The 23,037-nt window shown below is 48.3% G+C and overlaps 1 protein-coding gene across 4 annotated transcripts in view; it reads right to left on the bottom strand.

Moving 5' to 3' along the window:
- Window positions 1-23,037, bottom strand: part of zip (myosin heavy chain 10) — a 107,738-nt gene that overhangs the window by 13,110 nt on the left and 71,591 nt on the right. For 3 of the 4 annotated variants that reach the window (XM_075701429.1, XM_075701431.1, XM_075701432.1), the window contains 16 exons: window positions 21,877-22,365; window positions 20,892-21,006; window positions 18,282-18,463; window positions 17,447-17,568; window positions 16,344-16,413; window positions 14,907-15,067; window positions 14,101-14,209; window positions 13,119-13,250; window positions 12,316-12,536; window positions 11,114-11,384; window positions 7,764-8,057; window positions 6,592-6,804; window positions 5,046-5,357; window positions 3,176-3,538; window positions 893-1,144; window positions 47-259 (listed from right to left, as the gene is read on the bottom strand). In XM_075701429.1, coding sequence (XP_075557544.1) covers window positions 47-259; window positions 893-1,144; window positions 3,176-3,538; window positions 5,046-5,357; window positions 6,592-6,804; window positions 7,764-8,057; window positions 11,114-11,384; window positions 12,316-12,536; window positions 13,119-13,250; window positions 14,101-14,209; window positions 14,907-15,067; window positions 16,344-16,413; window positions 17,447-17,568; window positions 18,282-18,463; window positions 20,892-21,006; window positions 21,877-22,365 — 3,519 coding nt within the window. The remainder of the gene's footprint in view (window positions 1-46; window positions 260-892; window positions 1,145-3,175; window positions 3,539-5,045; window positions 5,358-6,591; window positions 6,805-7,763; window positions 8,058-11,113; window positions 11,385-12,315; window positions 12,537-13,118; window positions 13,251-14,100; window positions 14,210-14,906; window positions 15,068-16,343; window positions 16,414-17,446; window positions 17,569-18,281; window positions 18,464-20,891; window positions 21,007-21,876; window positions 22,366-23,037) is intronic. The other variant, XM_075701430.1, reaches the window with a different exon arrangement.

Here is a 23,037-nt window from a genome sequence, read left to right as displayed (position 1 = left end):
CGACACCGCAGACCAGTCTAGCGATCGGTGAGCAAGGGGCACGCACCTGTTTGGCCAGGGCGCGCCGCTTCTCTTCGGCCTGCTCGTCCCGGGCCTGGAGGTCCCTCTCGTGCTGGGCCTTGAGCGCCTGCAAGGTCACGTCCAGCCGCAGCTTGGCGTCCTCGGCCAGCTGCAGCTCGTCCTCCAGCTCCTCCAGCCGAGTCTTCTGTGCCGCTAGTTGGTTCTCCAGGGAGCGCTTGGCCTTCTCCAGCTCGTGAACCTGCACGAAGGAGTTGTGTTACGGGCGCATGCCGAGAGGTGCCTGAATAGCGAGATTTTCAATGCAGACATTAAAGAAAAATTGCCTTCAAAAAGCTACAGATATCTATAGACTCTCACGTGCGCACGATAATAGTAACGAGCCTGCAGCCCCAGGAAACTTGTCTCGTGCCTCATCAGTCCACTACGCCAGAACAAAAAAGTGTTTCCAAGTTGTTTCGACATACGAAAAGTCTCTACACTTTCAGATAAAAGGAAGGGGCACCTTAAAACTAGTATTCAGAATTTTTCAAATTGCAACTTGCGGCAGATTTGACCAGTAAAACTGCAGTTATGTACAGGCTCCTGCAGGCTCCTGTTTCAATGCATTCTTGCTGCTCGTCCTTGTCGCTTTTGCCTGCCAAATTTAGCGGGATATGTCAGCAGGCAAATCCAGAAGCCGTCCAGGACCCACGTTTGTAAACTGCAAAGGGGCGTGCACGTCTACACCACCAGAAAACGGGGTCTCTCACACGGTTCAAAATCTCGTTGCGGTTGGCATTTATAGTTAAAACTGCAAGTCGCATCCAGCGGCCATGGAGACTCGGCAAGAGACCACGAAAGGAGGAGAGAGCGAAAGTTCCGGCAAGCTCACGTTTCTGTCGGCCGTGCCCTGCGAGTTGACGAGGTCGTCCAGCTCCAGCTGGAGCTGCTTGCGCGACCGCTCCAGTTCCTCCAGGTTGTCGTTGCGCTCCTCGAGCTCCCGCGTCAGGGCCAGGATTCGCGTCTCCTTCTCGCGCCACTCGCGCTCGGCCGTGTCCCGCTCGGCCGCCAGCCGCTCGGACACTGCCTTCTCCTCGGCAAGTAGCTGATCGAACTTGCGCTGCTTCTTCTCCAGCTCCGACACCTGCGGTCAAGAAACGAGCGGGGGCAACCTGCAGACCTTGCGGCACCAATGGCGCCAACGCTTGCACCCTAAGAGAAATGAGTCCGATCTTAAAGGAGCCCTGAACCACCCCTCGGCCTCGGTGAAGTGACACAGTCCACGGGTAGCACGCGCTGCTGCGAACATCTCAGCCAAGTTTTGCTTTCGTACGTAGTGCGTGGAGCTGGAAAGTGGAGCGCGAAGTCGCCTTTCTCGCAAACGCTCTCTTTTCAAACAGAAGCCTGCTCCTCATTCTATTGTGGACGCTTGATTTCATAATAGAGCGGATTCCCATACGCGGCTGCTATTGGTAGCTGCGGTCGGCTACGCAGCGTAGATAATGCGGCTGCTGCGGAGTGCCGCCACGAGTCCACTGGATAAGCGCACTGTGGTTCGTCGAGGACAACTGCGTTTGGCTTACTCTCAGAGCGTCCTAGGCCCCAAAATCAGAAGTCGTGGCATATACGTTAACATCCAAAATGAAATTTGAACTGTGTGCCATGGAAACATTTAGAAAGTGGAGCGTTGTGGGCACGCCCCACTCCGCTGTAGCCTTCGCAGTGCAAGGAACGGGAGCACAGCGGAGGCCGTGTTTGATTGCCAATAACTCTGCTTCTGCTGAACGTATTGAAGTACTTCTTGCTGCAAAGCATTTCTGAAATAGCTTATTTTCACTTCAAATGCCTTTCTTCACTTCGATAAATGGTTCAGGGCCCCTTTAAGGAAACAAGCATCTGGCTGGGCTATACTCCATAGAGTATAGCCCAGCCTACTAAAGTTACTAGAAGTAGCTCTTGGCGCTGCGACTGTTCAGCTAGCATGGGAATGATGCCCAGCATGTGCTTTATAATCTGATCATGGTGCTCGTGACTTCAGATGTTCTTGTGGCTTCACAGTAGAACCTCATTCATATGTTTAGGAAAATATGCAAGAAAAAGCGTACTAACTGGGAAAACATGATGCGAAGTCACTAAAAAATTTGGTAGACTCAACTGTAGTCAACACCTACGTAATGCAAAGCATTGAACTAATCATTGCAGCGCGGGACGCCAATGCGTGCCGGGCTGATGGGCCCAAGCAGCCCCCAAACGCACACTGTTTCTGAAGACTTCCGCAAGCTTACGTTAGCCCCCCCATGATCTGGCCTGGGTCAGCCGCTTTTTAGAGCGGGGCATTTCGGCGAGAAGTTTCCACGTGCCCACTCGTCGCGAATCGTTGCATCAAGAGATGCCAATGCGCATCGAGCTGCCCAAGACGAGCTTTGTCGTTTTCCCATTGCGTAATGGTGCAAGATGGCGACAGGAAACCAAAACAAACTTGAGCTAGTGGGCGATGCAGGAATAACGTGCCGCCAGAGAGAAACATGATGCTTACTTGGCGCTGCCTGCAGCAGGCAATGGCAGCACATTTGGGTTATTGCCTATTATTAAAAGCACGCAGTACGCTTTCAATGGCACTTGCGCCACACGCGCTGCCAAACAGATGGGTGAAGACGCTAACTGCAATGTGGTTGGTGGCAACAGCTGTGAATGAGACGACCCACGAGGACATTTGCTGGTACCGAAACAGGAAACCGAGCACGTGCCGGCATTTTCACGCGACACGGGCGGGCGAGCACTGCGGGCAAGTTTCCGTGGCAAGTGCCCAACCACTCTCGATCCCACGTGCCTCACGCCTTTTCTTGTTCACACGGTATCTAGCGGCTGGAAAACTTATCATACGATCGCAGTTTGCCTATGCATTCAATGTTGGTGCCGAAATATTGTTTTTTCTGAGAACTTATTAACCGGCAAAAGAAAAAAAGAAGCGTAACTGTACCAAGACATTTTTTGTGTTCTTGCACCGGGAAATCATATGAAACGGGATCACTTTAATGAGGTTCTACTGCAAATACGTGCATTGTTATATCCACATTACATCTAAGTTGGCATGCCACAATATGTTACCCATCACCATGGCGAGGGGGGGGGGGGGGGGGCATTGCAAGGAAAAGCCAGGTGCGTGGCCACCGACCTTGGCCCTCTGGTTCTCCAGTTCGACGGTGACGTCCTCGACCTCGGCCTGGAGCTTGCGCTTGGACTTGTCCAGCTTGTCGTTGAGCGCCTGCAGCTCCTGGATCTGGCGCTGCTGGGCCTCCAGGTCCTTCTGGAGCCGCTTGCGCGCGTCCTCGGCCTGGGCCGCCACCTCGCTCTCCTCGTCGGCCTTCTTCTTGAGGTCGGCCACCTGCTGGGTGAGTGAGGCGATCTGCTTCTCCAGGTTGCGCTTGGACTCCTCCTCCTCGTCCAGCTGCTCCTGCAGTGTGGTGCTCTCGCTCTCCAGCTGGCGCAGCCGGGAGCTCAGTGCCAGCTTCTGCTTCGTCTCCTCCTGGAGCAGCTCCTGCATGACAGAAAAAAAAGAAAGACGAGCGGATTGATGCGTTGATAAGGTTTGACAGCCAGACACGAGTGGATTGATTGTATTGAATGAATGGGCCAGAAATCCCAAAGAATTACAGTCAGACTTGGCTGCAAGAAAGTGTCTTCGATTGCCTGTCGGGATCACCGACTGTAGCATATCGAAATTCCCTCCAGAATTAACGCTCTTCCAACTCAATGAAATCTAGCTGGGGCACGAGCCACTTCATCTACAAGATAAGAAAGCACAGAAACTAGTTCTTAACAAAAGCGGTTAGGAAATTAAACCATTTCCTGGTTCCCGATGTCCCAAATGGCCAAAATGTAGCAAAACCAGAAGCATTATGAATTATAAAATCATTATAGACTATGCTCGGCTACTGGCTTGACAAGCAAACTTTTATGCGGTCTTTGTGTTTGCTGGAATGCTGCTGCATTACTGCTTCACTACTCCGTCCGATCCACTTTTATAACTTTTTCTTGCCTCTGTAGTGAGTGATAAAGGCAGGACCACCCAGTAAGAGAAAATTTTTAACAGAGCAGAAGGCTCGAACTAATGCCACAGCTACAATTGGAAGCAACAAAACGGAGCACGGCTGAGAAATTTGGCATCTCGACAAGCCCCCTGTTGACCAAACTGAAATCTGAAGCCAAGGTCTCAAAGGGTACATTTGCACAGCGAGAGAAAACCACCTAGCCAACACGCGAGGACCTTGACGAAGCAGTTTGCATGTGTTCTTTTTTTAAAGGAGGATGAAGATCCCGATCAGGGGAAGCACGATCAACAAAAGGCACTCAACTAAACCTGCAGCTTGAGCTCGATGATGACTTTAAAGGCAAGAGCCAAGTGGCTGAACCAGTTCAATGAGCACCATCAGATCGTCAGCTAAGTGCTGTGCGGGGAGTCCAGGCGGAAATATTTACGCGCAAGAGCGCTCAAAGTTGTTTTACTTTGTTGCAACAAGAACGACGGCAACATCTGTCACAGCCATGGCAGAAACACAATGTTCACCGTAACCGTAACAAGTCGAGCCCACCGTTCTGTCACAGTGGAAACAACATGTTTTGATTGGCACCTCAGCAGACCACTTTGCATTTAATGGGGACAAATCTGGCAAGTAATGCTCGCAAACATGGTATTGAACTAAACTCGCTGCTAAATGCTACCTCTGTGCAAAAATTGAGCATGAACGATCCAATGGTTCAGCAGAAAGAATCGTGTATGGCTGTTGCTTTTGTTTACGCAACATTCAGTATAGGGCATGCCAGTACGAAATCAGCCACCTAATCAGTAGTGAAGCAACATCACAGCACATGCGCAGCTTTGGAACCTCACTCACTAAGTACTTGACAGAAAGCTCTCCTGCTGCAGAACCCAAAGCATTGCTCTGTCTTCATTTTTATGCAAAAAAAAAAACAAGGACAACTGATGGTTTTGATTAGGCAGATCCGCCGTTCCCTTTCGTTTGGCCCCACACGGAACAACGCACCTGTATTTCGGCATTCTGCATCTCAAAGGCCTGAGCACTCTTGATCGCCTGCGTGGCGCGCGACTCGAGTTCCTCGAGGGCCCCGTTCGCCTGGTCAAGGTCAGACTGCAGTCGCTGGCATCGCTCCGTGGTGTCGCTGCGCGCCCGCTCCAGGTCGGCAAGCTTCACCGACAGCTCCTGCAGCTGGAACTCCAGGCCCTTGCGACGCCGGTCCGACTCCTGGCGGGCGGCACTGAGGGCCTTGATCTCGTTGGCCATGTCCACGTTCTCGGCCTCCAGGTTGGCCTTTTGCTTCTCGAGCGTCGCCTTGGCCTGCACGTTTTTTTGGGAGACGGCAAGGTCAGTCAGAGCGACGAACGTGTGCGAATCGACAATGGGCCCACCTCACCACAAGTTTTACTACGGACAACTGTTGCAAAGGTTGGCGGCAACTGAAGTTCTTAGCAAAATAAAGGGCAACTATAGCAAAATGCACCTAGATTTTCTTTTCCTTATTATTATTATTACAGCAACAAACCGACGCCCTCTATATCAGAAGAAAGGGATGAAAGGATAAAAGAATTCTACGATAGAAGTGGGGCCGAGGATCCACTCACACCCTTGAATATCCTCCTATGCTAATTACATTATGGTGTAATTATATTAATTACTTAGGCTACATCAAAAACATTTTTATAACAATTCTATTAAGTATAATTAGATGCATGAAGTGGTATGATGCCACTACATCAATTAGGTTGATTTGAAGTCTGCTGGACAAATCTAAGACCGCTCAAAATATCGGCGATGACGAGTGCAACCTTTACCGCAGCCCCGACGCCAGCACGATCAAGTGAGATGACATGGCAACTTGGTGGAAATAGTGCAGCTTCAACACATACAGACAGAAGAAAAGACAAGGAAGAGAGCTGTCAAAGTTACGACATGCAAAAGAGCCCGCCTTGACATAAAAATTGTTACAGCGCAATCACATGCAACCACAAAGTATGAAGGACGGCACACAAGCGCTGACTGTCAACTAAATTTTATTGACGGAAGACTGATATCTTATATAAGGGGAAAGGGAGTGATACAATCGGGGGAAAATGACAATGCGCATTTGCTAGTGTTTTTCTAGTTTTTTTCGTTTTCTTGTTCTTTTTCTGCGCTGATTCCGTTGACTGCTGGCACGTTCGTTCATCGATGCGCATTGTCATTTTCCCCGATTGTATCACTCCCTTCCCCCTTCACTTCTGCCTTTCCCCTTATATAAGGTATCCGTCTTCCGTCAATAAAATTTAGTTGACAGTCAGCTCTTGTGTCCCGTCCTTCATACTTTGTGGTTGCATGTGATTGCACTGTAACAATTTTTATGTCAAGTATGCACCAACTCGCCCAGAAAGAAGTTTTAATGAAAAAGAGCCCGCCGTACCAGAAATTAACTGTAGCGAGGCAGAAAGTTGGGGGAGTTCGTTTGTTCATGGTGGATTCATGGTGGAAAACTGAACCTGAACCAACTCATCCAGCTCCCTGCCCTGGTACGCAGAGAAGCCTCCTTGTTGCTCACCTTCTTGAGGTTGTCCAGGTTGTCGTTGAGCTCCTCGAGCGCCTGGGCGTGCTTCTGCCTGATCTCGCCCACCTGCAGCTCGTGGCTCTGGGCCTCCTCCTCGAGCGACCGCTTGAGGCCCACCACTTCCTGCTCGCGCTGCTTCTGCAGCTCCCGCTGGGCCGCCGTCGTGTCCAGGGAGTCCAGCAGCTCGTTCTTCAGTGCCTCCAGTTCCTGGACAACAAGACGGAGTGCTTTCCTTGACCGAAGCAAATAGCAAGCAAAACGCCACTTTCATGGGCACTGCGACTTGCCACAAATGAACTGACAAAAAAAGGCGGAGGGGGAGGCGTGCCGTCAATTGCTGGCACCTCAGTACCTCAGTGCAAGCAGCAGACCTGGGGGGCTATTCTGCAAGCGTCCACTTGGTCTGCTACATGGAGTTCAGACTGGCTGGGCTGGAGTATGTGTCAGAAGGAGACAGGCACTCCCAGCCAATTAGCACTTCAGCAGCAGACGAAGTGGACATGCCCATTAGGTGGACGCTTACAGAATAGCCTCCCCGACTACACACTGGACACTCACGACAGAAGAAGGCAAGGAGGAGAAGGGGAACAAAGGGCTTTGTTAATCACGACCAGTGGCGTAGCCAGGGGGGTGACAAACAAGGAACGCTAGCCAAGATGATGATGACACACAGTGTCTAATGTACAGTACTCGGCAATTGAAGCGTCATACTTGAACTGCATGGTGGCTGGCCATTTATGCATCACCGGTGAACGATGGGTGAACAATGAGGGGGCCAAATGCAGTCGCAATCTATCACAAAGGAACTCGCTTTCATTTGATACAAAAATGGATCAGATCGGTGTCCTCAGCGCCCGCCGGTAGCACAAAAAGTTCTGACTGCCACGTGCTCAGAATATAGAGTTTCAAATCACTGAGCACCGAACGTTGCACTGTGTAAACTACAATATCCAGCAAGTGTTACCTTAACGACTTCAAGCTCCACTACAAGCTTTGCAGACTGACAAAGAGCTACAGAATTAAAAATCAAGCACAGCATTTGACATAGTACCTCGTTGAGGTCCCGCAAGCAGTGATGACCCGACTACAATATCCAGCAGGCGTGGCTTTCCAGACTACAAACTTCACAAGCTGGCCAAGGCGAGAAAGCCCAGAGTCCGACGTACCTCGTTCAGGTCCCGCTTGAGCTTCTCGGACTTGGCACGGGCCACCTTCTCAGAGTCGAGGTCCTCCTGCAGCTCGGCGAGCTGTGCCTCGAGCTCGCGGAAGGCCTTCTGGGCCTGTCCCTTGGCGGCCGACTCCTCGTCGCAGCGCAGCAGGGCCTGCGCCAGCTCCTCGTCCCGCTTGAGCATCTGCTGTTGCAGCTCCTCCACCTGCGCCTTCTTCTCGCCCAGCTGTTCGCGCGTGTCGTTCAGCTCCGTCTCCAGCCGACGCTTGGCCCGCTCCAGCTCCTGACGCATCTGCAAGTGTTGTTTGCCAAAGGAGAAAAAAAAAAGCAATGGCATGCAGTGAGAAACGTACTTCCTCTCCACCCCGAAGCTGGGTTTTCTTCACTGAGAACCACTGAACTGGAGACTACGGGTCATAGAAGATCGAAAATAAGAATTGTGCTCGCACGGTGGAATGCAACAGTGAAACTTCAAAGCAGAATACCCCTTGCGAATAATTACCGAGACTGCTATCTTGCAGCACTGTGCACCTGGTTGCTAAAAGTGGCATGGACACCAGTAGCAGTGCCAGAGAAAAATTATGACACATTCTTGCACAAAATGAAGAAGATGAAAACAACAGTGTTCGTATCAACCTTAATTAAATTGACGAATTTCATTCTGTAGGCACACTACAAGAATACCTACTTTCAAGATTCATGCACAAGTCCAGCCAAACAATTTTCTTTAATTCATTTGCTACGCTTGGGTAAAGAGGAACTGACTAATTTGGCACTAAGTACCGAACAGCATGTTCTGACACTTGTTACACAGTCCTGCTGAACGTTCACATCTACTGTCGCCCAATTGTGTCATTGATTTTCTATGTCACTGAGCTTCTGTGACACTTGAGAAAACGCCGATCTGAATAGCACCTACACCCTATAGAGTCGATATATTTCAAGGCCTATAGGCATTGGCTGAAGCTGCTGCTAGCAAAGCTGGACAGATGTTAACAGTCATGGCATACATGATACCTTAGATGGGACCACATGCTGCAAAGCACGAAATGGGGTCATAATTTAATGTTTAAGAAAGTCCTTTGTTGCTACGATTCTAGCAAACTATCAATATAAAAATCAAGATCAAGTACCTGACTCTTGCCCTGCAAGCAGTCTTCTAGGCTTGAGACGTCAGCCCAACGACGAGCCTAAAACCGTGTCGGTTCTCTGCTACTGCTCACTCTAGCATTCCTATTAAGCTAGACCTACAAAGGCTAGAGTTTCTACATGCACCACCAGTGCCCAACCGGGCACACCAGTCACGATATTGCAGCTGTTCTAGGAACCGTATACAGACACACAAGAACCATTAACTCGGATTACCTGCCTAGCGTGCTACTGTAAACACCAAACACACATTGACTATCACAGCTGCTAACCAATCAGCACAACCATGCGATCGACAGGAAAGCCAACAGTACTCAGCCAACTATTGAGTGCTGTGTCACTAGTGTCTATCGGTTTTCGCAGCTACATCTACCAGGTATGGTGGCAGTGGGAGGAGATGGAGGGGGGGGGGGTCAAATTAAGAAACTACTATGCCAGACATTACAGTGCAATTATGCAGCCTTCCCCAAAAGTATTCAGGCCTCAGGCATGCGCCCAACCAGAAGCTCGCTCTAGCATTTCAGTCTGGCCATTGTTCTCTTGTTCCCAGTTTCGCAAAGCTTTTGGAGGCTAACAACTTTTGTCCTGTCTAGAGAGTTGCAACCCCTACCCTACTTTTCTTCCCCAAAAGTTCTAAAGCAACAGGAATTTCACTAACCTTGGTCAGCCTATTCCTTGTGCAAGATCAAGCAAAAATGGCATGTATGAGAAGAGGTAAGGGCACGTTATAATCCAGCGTTTTTGGCTCGCTGAATTATGTCGACCAAAGCTAGCTACGTCGCATCTGCAGCATCAAGCTCGACAAAATTTTTGTGCTTTAACACTACAGCCGGCTGCAACTGCACTGACGGCGCTGTTGTCATGGCAACAGTCACGCACCAGCAGCAAGCAACCCCCCCTTAGGCGCAAGCTCCCACTGGGTCACTTTTCAGCTCTGTGCAAGGAACGCCAGGACATTTAGCCGACACAGCCCGGCGCGCTGGCAAAAAGGTAGGAGAGGAGCAACACCGTCTGCATCGTGTCACTGGAGTATAGAAGTAAATTTTTCCCCGCGAAATTGCAGCGTCTGAAGTGTGTGTGTGAGTGTCTTACTGCTCGAGTACAACTTGCCCTTTGGCGTTAGCTCACCAGTTTTCGAGAAAGGCTCAAGAAAACGGTGCACCTCTGCACAATCTGAGGAGCACATCTACAAAGTGCCCTCAAGCATGCCCTTGGACCGCCACTCCAGGCAAAATTTTTTTTTTCCCCGTCACGAAAAGCATGCAAATGCATTTTTTCTACACCAGGTTAACAATGTCTAAGTGGCCTAAAGCAAAACCAAGAATGTGAAAACATTTTTTTTTCTTCGGTCCATCATGCCTGTGTAGTACTTCGGTGAGTGTGCAAGTGCACCTTTCGAAACCCCCCCCCCCCCCCCTCATTTGCATTATGAGTGTACTGCTTTCAACAATACTTCCATGCAATAAACCTTGTGTTACTTGCAAATTGACTGACAGAGTGCGGTGATCCATTCAAGGGCCATTCATAAAATTTTTGGTTTTTCATGTGCACTTCTAGCAAGAACGACACAAGTTTCCTTGAAAACCAGTGCGAGTCCCCATGCAAGAAAATCCCGGCCAACTAAAGCTTTTCATCTCTGGAGCTTATCGTGTTCCCAAACAATAATCGCTATATATCATGCGTGCTTTTTTTTCTTTTTTTTTCAGTGCTGTGCATCAGGTTCTTCCAGGTCACGAACGCCATGCGCATTATCAGCATGACATAGCAACCTTGAAAGGAGAGTAATGAGTGCAGTCTTCATGAAAGGACACGCAAGGCTGACAGAAGACTATCGTTTGGAGCCAAGATATGCTCTAAATCATGTAAACTTTTTTTAGAGCATGTTCCATACAAAAGGAGAGAATGCTCAACACCAAATTGGCCTTTAAGTTTGCGCATTTCTTTTACTCCCCTCTGATTCGGCCATCACCAAGCTTGTCACATCAAGTGCATAAGTGCTCCCCTTTTTTTTAGAAATGAACTTTCCTTTATGTGCACAAACCTACTTAATTCCCCTTAGATGCCCCTGTCACCATGCTCCCGTGACATAATTATAGAAGCATTCCTAACACTAAGCTAACGTTTACGTGCATAATGTCTCTTTTACTCCCCTTTCAATCCCTAACCCTCGCCACAGCCAATGCTCCCTTCCAAACTCACCTGCTGCTCACGCCGTAGCCTCTCCTCGAGGTCGGCGATGGCGGCCTCCTGCTTGGACTTGAGCTTGCCCAGGTGCTTGGCCTTCTCCTCTTCCTCGGCCAGGGCCTGCGCCAGCTCGGCCTGGCGCTCCTCCAGCGCCTTCTTCTCCTTGGCCGCCTTGCTGCTGCCGTCCTCCATCACCGCGTATGCCTCCTCCAGCTTCTTCAGCCGGCCCTCCAGGGTGTACTTCTCAATCTGCAGCTTTTGCCGCGCACCTTCCTCCTCCTCCAGCCTGGGATGAAGCGGGGGAACCTCGCGTGTCACAGAGTGGCACCGTGCGCCGCAGCTTGTGCCAAAGTCCACCGAAATGCTCCCCCGCCATTTTCTAAAGTGCCCACGACATCTGCGCAGCCTTCGTAAGCTCCGAACTTTCAGATTTTGCGCTATTTATTCATTTCACTTTCTCATTATCGACACTCTCGAGGCCCGTCGGCCATTACAGAGAGGAACGGGATGACAAAGTCGGTACTGTCGGTGAAAGCAGCAAAGGAGGCAGGGAGGCGGTTCCATTCTGTACGGGCGGCACAGATTGAAGGAGTTGACATAAGCACTCGAGCGGCAAATCGGCACTCCGACCCCACACCGATGGTCAACGCGTGACGAAATAGACAGGCAAAGTACAAGCTGCTCCTCCCGAGGGTCATCAACCCCACATCGACGACATCAGCTAAGCATGTTACAACCAGTGACAGTTCTTTGCTTGTTTGGGACACCAAAAGGCTTTGCCTATCATTTTTCAGTCCACTGCTCGCTGCGCCGTCCTTAGCTTCCCAAAGTTTCTGCATTACCCTCAAAGTGCCAACCCCATGAGTTAGTGCTGGCGTGAACATACTTATGAGCATTTCTATTCAGCGACACTGGCAAGTTCCTGTTTATGACTTGAGGCTTCCGCCCTGCAGCCAACATAAGATAGCCTCGGATGCAGTTGATGATGACTTCTCGAAGGGGGCTCTACGAAGACGACTGCTCTGGAACTTCTGCCTCCCCGACGTGCCTCCCCGATTCATTCCCTCCTCACCCAACTTAACCTAACCTAAACATAACGAGCCTGGCCAAGGTAGGGCCAACAGCAGTGCACTTAACTGTTCCTTACCTAACCAAACCTAACCCCAACAGCATCGGAAGCAGGATCAACGTGGGGCCAACGGCCGTGCACACTCAACTGTTCCTCCAAGTCCTGGATGGTGACCTGGAGCTTCTTCTTGTCCTGGAGAAGTTGCTGGCAGCGCTCTTCCTCTTCTTCCACGCGCCCTTCCAGGTCGTGCAGGACCTCCTCCAGCTCCTGCTTGCGCGTCGCCAAGCGCATCCGCATCTCTTCCGCCTCCGCGCACAGCTCCGTCTCCGCCTGGAGCTGCTCCTGGAGCGTCACCTTCTCATCCGTCGCCTGCACGTAAGGGCCCCAGAGACAGTGAGGTCGAGAGAAAGGCACCAGCTGTCAACCTTGGGTTATTTGTGCCACGTTTCTGGTTGGCTAAAAGCTTCATGCGAACAGCTTGACAAAAGGGGCCCAGGTAGCCTATACAAGGCCCAGACAGAGATACACATAAAAAAAGATAATAATGATAATAATAATATATTAAAGCAAGAACATTTGAAATAGCCGAACCAAATCTAAACAATTTCAGCTAATGTTTTGCACGTCCGCTGCTTTTTTTCACATCCAGCATATACTTCCAAGGAGTTGGGTGGGTGGGTGCTTCACAAGTATACTAGGCATGAAATGGTCGATCTTCTTATATATAACGTTACCGCAGAGTCCACATATTGTAAAATCAACAAAATCCGCCGAAGAATTCAAAATTCTTAATCCGTCCTGCAGCTGCACACTTTTTAGGATTCTGAGGATGCAAAAAAAAAAAAAAAAAGTCAATGACAAAATTAATTGGTGCTTCAAGGGGTTACCCGTAAAAGTTTTTCTGCACAGATGAGAAACATGGCGGCATTGTGGTCAGTGGCGCAGACCCACCTGCTGCAAGCACCGCTCGGCATCCTTGAGCTCAGACTGCATCTTGTCCATGCGGTCGCGCATGGCCTTCAGCTCATCCTCCTTGGCATTCAGCTTCTCCTCCTGCTTCGTCACCTGCAGCAGGGGCTTCACCTGCGGGCACACAGAGAGACGGCAGACGTTGTGAACACTAGTCGTCATCATTATCATCATTTACTGACCCTCAAAGACCCCTTGTGGTGTATCGCATACAGCAAAGATGTCACTTAAACACCAATTCTCACAAATAGGTACATAAACAAAAATAACATAGAAGTTAAAAAAATGACGACGATCAGAGTCGATCGAATGGGTAAACATATTTCACGTAAGCAAAAAAACTAAATTCTCTGGTTTTACATGCTAAAGCAACAATTCGATTATGAAGCATGCCGTAGTGAGGGTTTCTGGATTAATTTAGACCACGTGGAGTTTCTTGAACGTGCACTTAAATGCAAGTACACAAGCATTTTTCACATTTCACCCCCCCCCCCCCCCTTCACCATAATGTGGCCAGCACAGTCGGGATCAAAACCAATACGCCAAGCTCGGCAGTGCAATGTCATAACCGCGGCGGGTTTCAAACAAGCAAACAAAAAGAGAACTGTACAATGAGTTATCACAGATCAGTTAATGATATCAGTGTTGAGAAAAAAAGTTACCATAATGAACATATTGAAACATCCAAATGAAAGAGATAAATGCATTGCTCATATACAAATGCAGCTCCAGAACATGGTTGCTGGCACGAAGTGCAAGTGCGCCGAGAATATAAATTCATGCAAGCTTGTTTTGGAAAGACCCGAGACTCCCAACGCTACCCTGCAGTTCAGCCATTTTCGAGCTAATTTCCGCCGTCTCCTTATCTCGGTTTAGCAGACTCATCTTTTGCCAGTGTACTACAAGAAACGTACAAATGGATGCACGCACAAGCAGAGAAAGACAAGGGAAAAGACCAGCTTGCCTTGGTGTAGAGTCGCCACCAAGCCCAGTTGCGAAGCTTGAGGTAAGAGGCACAATTCCTCTGGATGATGCGGATGGCGTTGAGCTGCTGCATCCTCTTCTGGTAGTTGCTGCGCGGGAGAACAGGACGATTGGAACCGTGTCGGAACACACCGCCCTAAAAGTTGAGCATGCCTGACATATTAAACACCGCCATGTCTTCTATATGTAATGTACACCACACATCGTTGGCGTCATCCCATGTCATGCAGAATTATTTTTGCCGATGAAAGATGCCTTTTGCCGGTTTTGGCTGCGTAGGTCACGCTGCTCAGGTGACACACAGTCTTGACAACCAAATCAAGACTCTACGAATCTATACCATTGAAACATGTCGTACCAACTACACCCTATCAAAAGACTGTTTTTCTATCTGCACACCGGCGTGATAGCACAGTCAACGGCACCCTTGATTAAGAACACAAAAGGTGCCTTAGAAAGTCCTAAACTACAAGTAATGTTGTGAGGGTGCACTGGGATGTGAAGCGGATGCAAGGGTTGACGGGAAAGTTGGGTTAGGTTAGAGGGGGAGAGGACGGTCGGCGGGATGCGAGTGGTGTCGTGCGTGTGTTGCTGTGGGTGCAGTTAGCTGTGCAGAAGCGAGATTGTTGAACGGCGGGACTGCGAGGGCTGGACTTGGCAGCTCATCTTCCTCCACCACGGAGCAACAAACGATGGCTTCAGGCAACTGAACCTAACACACTATAGCTACACCAGCTGCTTGAGGCAAGTGAAAAAAAGAAAAAAAAATCCCTAAGCAAAGCTTACCGGCGTGCCAGGTTCCCTCGGCAGTAGGCCTGGAACTGAATGATGAGGTCGGAGATCTTCATGTCCCTCTCCTCTTCCAGCTGGGCCAGCACCCCAGCCCGGAAGAATATCTTGCTCTGCCCAACTCGGTACAGGTTCGGGTCCAAGTCTAACGCTATGATCTGCAATGCGACAAAAAGCATTGTGGGGCACCCCACCACGATTCTTCACTTGACTGGCCACAAAGAGCTGAGCTACGCGTGCAGCTTTCCATATCAGTGCAGCGAGTTCCTCCACAAATGTCAGGGTTTCTCAGCGAGTCGCACTACGGTACGCTGCCTAAGAAAGCACTGCGTTCACCCTGCTATTTTCAGCAAGCCTATCACACCTGTGCCATACAGATGAGGGTAATGTCATGAAGAGTCTAGGATCTCAAGTCTGCTAACGCTATTTATACCTAAAGTTGCGACTACAAAAGCATTTTTAATTACATTAAAAGCCGGGGAGGCAGCAGCTGCAGTGAATAATGAAAGTGTTAGCCAATCGTACTATGATTCATGAAAGAAAAAAAAAGTAATAAGGATGAAAGTTCGAGAACTAAGCAAACATTAATATTAATATTTCATGTAGAATTATTTTAGATTGCTTTATAAATATGTTAAACCATATGCATTCGTAACTGCTAACATTGGGAGTGAGAGCACATATTTGACAGTTGAAAGGGTAGAGAGATCACACTTTAAATTTTAATGCTATTAAATTTGTCCGTACGGCGCTGTGTCACCGGCACTAAATTTAAGGCATCGAGCAGTTACTGAAATTTGTTCGTGCCCATGTGGCGTAGGTATTAAATTCAGCAATTCTGCAGTCACAAAAGCTGAATGCCTAATTAAAAAGAAGTACCTTTTTAAACTATGTGGTACAGCAGAGGCCATATCTTCCAAGTTTGTTGGGCAAAAGTAAGTCAAACAAAGGCCTGTTTAAAGCAGACTACATCAACCATACCAAGTGTTTAAGATAACGAAACACTACATTAAAGACAAAAAACATAACGTCCTAATATTTGTGCTGTTTGGAATTCTACTAGCATCAAGCCATTGACAGAGAAGCAAGGCCAACCAGCCCAAAATGATTGACTGAATAGGAATAGGCCAGAGCAAGCAGATGAATGCGATGTTAAGGTCGTTGTCCTCAGCGTCTGATGTCTTCCAACGTCTCTCTCCCACACAGCATACCACAGCTAACAATTTTCAAGTGCCTTGGAGAAATTTTGTTATTCTGAACTTTACAGCGTAGGCAGCCACCAACAGAAATTGAATTATGCATAAAAAAATTACAAAAGATAGTTTTATCCTTCCAAACTACAGCTTGACCAGAGGTTGCACCGAGTTCAGGGTGTCGTCAGAACTGTTGCAGCAACATGCCAAACTGACGCTGCCACACAGCGAAAGAGCTCACCATCTTTTCGCATGCCAGCTTGCCATCCATGAAGCCCTTTGGAATAGTGTTTGGCGTAAGGAGCTCGTACCTGCGGCAAAAAAACAACTAACTCAAGCATTCCACCAATGAGCGTAGCTGCCACAAAAATCACGAACTGCAGTTATACATAAATTTGCACAGCCAAGCTACCGCTATACCACCGACACTAAAAGGACTTGCAATCTTTTTCACACAATCAACAGATCCGTCTTGCACAGCAAATAGAAGCAAGTCTCAAACACTGACCCTTTGGCATAGTGTTTGGCGTAAGGAGCTCGTACCTACGGCAAAAAAAAACCAGCTAACTCAAGCATTCCACCAATGAGCATAGCTGCCACAAAAATCACAAACTGCAGTTATACATAAACTTGCACAGCCAAGCTACCGCTATACCCCCGACACTAAAAGGACTTGCAATCTTGTCCACGCAATCAACAGATCATCTTGCACAGCAAATAGGAGCAAGTCTAAAACGCTGATGTTGCTGCCTCAACGGGCAAAGGGATTCTGCTGACTCACAAGACTCACAGCATGCTATGCAAGCGCGAAGTGACAACTGCAGTTATTCCCGAAGTGTCCATGCAAAAGCACTAGGCTTAAATTCACTCACTTAATGTTGGCAATTAACAGCGACAATGTTAACCCCAGAACAACGAAAGTATTTTTGATACACCGAGTTTATTACCTGAAAAAGCTGATTTGTGTGCAGGAGAGAACGCAACAACCATAGCAGCGTTTCTGACACGCTGAAGTGAAGTTTCGATTCACGACAGCTCAGCAGGCTAATTACTAATTCACATATTTTTTATTTCAAATAATATTCTATGGTTTTATGTACAAATGCGCTCCCCATAGTCAGAAACAAATGCAAATGGGTTGTTTTAATTTTCTTAGATGTGGAGTGGTGTTGAAGATTTGTGGAATTAAAGAAAAAAAAAACACTAAAAAATAAGCATACATGGCACATCACACCAGTACAGTATAGATGCACAAACACACACGACACTAGTATGGAGCATGATTGAACACATGGTTCAGTGAGCTCAAAGCCTAAATGGCAGAAACAGCAGTGGCCTCATCACCTTTGCCGGAACTCTTGGAAAGGGATTCGATTCGGGAAGCCTTGTCGACAGATTCGTATGCCCTCGAGGACACCGTTGCACCGAAGCTGGTCGAGGACAAGAGGGGCGTCAATCTTGCCAGCCTGAAGAAGGAGTGAATTACGAGTCAGTACCGTCGGCAAATGCTTATTCCTTTTGAAATAGCTGAAACAACTACCAACACTCGACCCATAACATGCACAAATTCAAGCCCATATCACATGAAACCCATGTCACCCATATCACTGTTGGTCTGCGACACAACTTTGAACAGCAACGAGAATTGTGCTGCATTGAAGGGCGTGCTTACTAAAATTGCAGATGCAGACGCATGGTGGCACATGGTGTATTGTAACCGCATTGATGCAAGTATGTTTAGATGCAGTGCATAGCTGCATCTAAACATGCATAGCTGCTTCTTGTTGTAGGAATTTTGAACATTAGAAACGTATTAGCTTCCACAGCTGTTATTTCGTGCAGAATGCCTTAGCCAAGATTCAGTTGTCATTACTTGCACAAGATTGGCCATACAAACTGCTGCAGTCTGGTGCCTGCTAGACTTACTAGCCCACTTCTTTATCAAATGATTAACTATGCTAATTACCTCCAACCTTGAACTTTGCTAATCTCCCCTTCAGCTCTGATTTTTCTGTGCCAAATCTCATCTCTCTCAGCCTGCTCGTGAGAACAATTTAAATTTGCGTTGGGGTGCGACGCCCAGACTGCCCATGTTACGGATGCTCAAACTGTTTACCAGGCCATTACCGTTAGCAAAAAAGAATTGCATGAGCGAGAGCTGCCCGAATTCACCGCTCACCTTCTTCTCGTGGTTGGGGATAATGCAGCGAACGAAGTTGGGGTTGGTGTTGCGCAGGGTCACCATAAGCCGCGCCAGCTGGTCCTTGTAGAGCTGGCTCACGGTGCGGAACATGCCCTTGCGGGTGCGGGCGCCGAACTGGGTGTCGCCCATGGTGGCGGTGCCCATGCCTACGATTTCCGCTGCTCTCACCGACCGACACGCACAACAACGACAGGGGACACACCGAGGCATGCGTGCACGGCGAAGGTGTTGGTGGTGGTGGTGGCGACGAAGGTATTGGCATGCCAGGCAGCAAAACACGGGGAGGGCAAAAAGAAGTACAGTTAGAGACTGTACTTTGTACGGGTGTCGCACGGTGCAGTTCCGGTCACGATCGGGCTCGACCGCGATTGAATTTCTCGGTCGCCATTAGCCCCTTTGCACAAGCTACGGGAGGGAGCCAATCACGGTCAAGCACTTCACTGTGGATCAAACTCGATCCTGATCGAAAGTGGCCATGTGACACCGGTATTAGTCATGAATATGAGAAGCGAGACAATGCACTGCGGCAGCTGTTAGGCCCTAATTTTTTTTTTCCCCCGTGATGCATCACACATGGCTTTGTGCAAGAAAATGGGTGCATATGTTGAAAAACTGTGGGTGCAGAATTCTTTGTTAGACACAAAAAGCATCTTTTGCTTCTTTTTTTTTCTTGTGCATACATGCAAGTAAGAACTAAAGGCTCCATGGGTGGATGCAAAACATTGGCCCTTTAACTGCCATGAAACGTTTTGAAAAATTGATCGAAAATTAGGATTCTTTTAGATTTTCGTACTTTCGGCCATCTATAGCTAAATAAATTTGATTCAAGTAATGCCTATAGCATTTTTACAGCTCTTGCCCAAAAAGAAATAGCAAGACATTGTGTATTATTTACTGTGTCAAAATTACAAGACTGTGCAACCTTTACTGCAGATATATGGGGAAAAGAAAACAAAGAAAGAAGGAATGAAAGAAAGAGAAAGAAACCAGAAGTTGCAGAAAGACATCTTGGCCACACAGCATACATGCAATCCAGTGGATGTGAACCTTAGAGGTGCAGGAGAGATTGTTTTGGTGGAGACAAACCCAGTTCAGGGTTATGGCCGCGTGGTCTGACTTCTCATCTGCGATACTACTGCTTGATGATTCTTTAAGATCAAAATCATCGCATTGGTCGTCTAGCAACCATAGTCACTGGTCAAAAAAACTACAGCTTGTTTCACAACGGCACATGCAGCCCGTGACATTGGTGTCACTTTTAAACCCAGTTTTTCTGGTTGCAACTGAAGATAGGTAGTTTTTGGCTGCCTAATAAAAGGATACAACATGGATGCTTTAAAAAACACCCTTGTGCCAATGTGCGTTTCTTTAATGACATTAAACAGTTCTAATACTTGCAGACAGCTCGACACAATTTAACTCCTCATTGGCACCAGAGGACGCACACTGTCATGAGTTGACCTGTCATCGGCAGTTAAGAGCAAATTGACACAAAAAAAGAAAGGAACATAAAACTGGGAACTATAAAACAAACACTAGTTTTGTGTGTGTGTGTGCTCAGTGGACCCCATGCGTGCCTTCATTACACAGTCCAACACTCAGAACTTCAAAGCAACGACCTATTAATACTGTCGGTGCGTCACTCTGCCTCTGTATAGAGGTTTGTTGAAGCCCTTTTTGGCATTCGCAGTTAAAATGGTTCAGTGGTTTTTCAGCAAGCACAGCCTTGCGGTAGCCCGCAGAAAAATAAAAGGGGGAGGACGTGATTTCGCAAGGAAAGGTGGCGTGTTTGGCCCTAACAAAGGTGAATCGCTAGAGTACTTTTCGAAACCGGTCCACAGCCAAAGTTCCTGCAAAGTTTGTTCCTATGAGGCTGTTCTATGCAGACGGTATTAATTGACCTGCTTGCACAAAGGAGTGCACTCCACCCACTTACACTGAACATAGGGAAAACATTGTCAGGCCAAAGCTCCAGCCGCACATATAGCATGATTCTGCATTTCACCGGATAAGTTTCAGGGAACACTACCCCTAAGCACAAACCAACAAAGGCTGAAACCACGAAAGCCTCTGTGACTACTGCTGTAAATGAAGTCGCTGCCATGATACGACGACTTGCTGGGCAACCTTACATATTCCAGTAAACACCAGCACTAACTTAGACGAGCTGCTGCGCTACTTTGTACTTGAAGGATTCAGTGCAAATTTACCATTCTGCGTGCCCCACTCGCGTGTGCGTGTTTTCTCTATGTCTAATCTTCCAAGTAAAACGACCACTAAACCAATTTTGATTCGAGCAATGTGACGTGTCTGGCGACACGTACAATTTACACGCTTCTCCGAAAGACTAGCATGAGCTTCCATTACAAACACACCAATGCCATTCTGTCCAGGACCTTTTCACGTCAGCCAACAGAAATCGCTACGCAAGAAGCGTTGGCAAAGGACGTGGCCAGGAAAGGTCTAGTGTAACTTATACATCACTCCTGTCGCCCGTCCTTCTGGTGCACGATCCTACACGCAGCAGTTTATGTCGGCCAGATGCGACGCTGCAGCGTGATCTAGACAATCGTAAACAGTGCCTACCGTCCTTCCAGATCTGTACAATGAAAGGATCCTGCGCGCTCTGCAGCAAGGAGACAACGTTTTCGTTGAGTGGATCCATGTTCTTCATCAGCCACTGGTTTGCCAGGTAGTCCACCTGCAATGGCAATGCACCATCTCAGACGTGCTGCCCTTCGCAGTTCACGGACGACTGTGCCGCCACCCTTCAAACTTGGACTTCGCGGAGAAGCTATAACTGCAAGTCTGGGATATGTCCTGTAGTATGGGACAGTAGCAGCAGGCATCCTTCTCTGTTCTCGTTTCATGTCAATATAGAAAAGGAATTGTACATAGTTCAAGTCCTAAAGGTTGTTGAAAAAGAAGTACACAAATCCTAGCATTCTGAAGGGTCGAACCACAGACACGTCAGACCATGGTCCGAAATAGTACACAAAGTAGGAGATTGAAAAGAGTTGAGAAAGTGGCGGAGACACAATGTTTGCAAATCCAAAAGAACACGATGAGCTTATTCAAGAACTACAAGGTGGCCGTCGCCACTCGTCTTTAGTTTTTGCGTCTCTTCCAGCGTACCCAGCCTCCTCTCTAGGCAAGAGCGGCTCTGTTTAGCACTGCAGAAGGTGAATCGACTTATACAGCTCAACTTACTTTTTTCTTTGCATAGCTTCAACAAATATGCAGTTACAAAAGATCATATGGAGCGCAATTCCTCTCTCCCTGGGGTGGTATTCTCGAGTGATCACTTTCTGAGGTACGATCACTTTCGGCAAATTTCGCGTGGCTTGGCAATGGACAAGTCAAAGTATGCGACTGACAGCATTTTTGGCCCTGCAAGAAGATAAGAAGCTTGGCATAGCGCCAGGAATGCTGCAGGGCCGTATACACCGACACGTCCAGTGTCAAGTCACAAAAGTGAATTGGCACTGGACACGTCCCCGAAAGCGATTTTACCCCTGAAAAGCGATCACATGAGTAACGCCACCCCTGCTGGGCAAAACAATCTACCCACCTTGCCCGCGTAGTGGAGAATGCTAAAGTCGGCCGTGCCACGGAAGTCCGACTTGATGAACTTGGGGTGCTGGTTGTGGGAGGTGACCAGCTTCTCAGTGAAGGTTTTGTCCGTCGCCTTGGGGAACATGCACTCCTCGTCGAGCAGGGCCAGGATGCCCATGGGCTTCTCGATCAGGTCAATGGTGGGCTGCAGGTCGAGCCCGAAGTCGATGAACTTCCACTCAATGCCCTCGCGCCGGTACTCCTCCTGCTCCAGCACGAACATGGTGTGGTTGAACAACTGCTGCAGCTTCTCGTTGGTGTAGTTGATGCAGAGCTGCTCGAACGAGTTGAGCTCAAAGATCTCGAAACCAGCAATGTCGAGGATGCCGATGAAGGAGGCGCCCTGGCGCTTGGTGCGGTCCAGCGACCGGTTGATGCGGTTGACCAGCCAGCGGAACATGCGCTCGTAGCACGCCTTGGCAATCGCCTCGACGGCAAACTCCACCTGCGGGAAAGGAAATGGATGTGGGTTCAATTAAAGTGCGAAATGGAAGAACAGCCACAGCGCGTGTACAAACCAGTTAGTTCACTGCTGAGTAGACTGCATGAGCTATGCAGTCTACTCAGCTGTGGTGTTCATGGACTTAAATGAGAGATTGCATGCACTGCTTTTCGATAGTAGGAATGCTCTATCACTAACTGTATTGGCACAGCAAGCTACTAATAAGCTTCACAAGCTCACGACTAGCCTACAGCAGAGGAAGGTTCTCACGATTTGAACGCACAAATTTTCCTTCAGCATTGATCCTGCGAGGAACTTTACTTTCTCACTAGCTAACTTGCGTTTCGCTTATTAATTTACAGAGATGGGTTCAATTTTTGTCGTCAAACCGTACTCGACACACCTGCTAACGTTAAAATTCACAAACAAGTCACGGTCATAACAAAGGCGAGAGGGGGAAGGGGGGGGAGGAGGCTAGCATGAATTTTTTTTTTTTACAGTTTATTCCAAGCACACTTTTTTTTATGGGATACATAAGCACTTTATTTAGGCAGAAGCTAAAAACAGCAGAGAACGAAAAGCAATGCATCATATTTAGACAACTGTGGCTTTTTTCGGCAATATTGCTGTTGCCAATTTTGCCACTTTCAGGAACGTCGGAAGGAACTTGCTCAA

Source organism: Dermacentor variabilis, chromosome 8 (genome assembly GCF_050947875.1).
Source record: "Dermacentor variabilis isolate Ectoservices chromosome 8, ASM5094787v1, whole genome shotgun sequence".
Lineage (NCBI taxonomy): Eukaryota > Metazoa > Arthropoda > Arachnida > Ixodida > Ixodidae > Dermacentor > Dermacentor variabilis.
The sequence above is the reverse complement of the archived record's forward strand: the minus strand, read 5'-3'. Positions and strand labels throughout refer to the sequence as shown.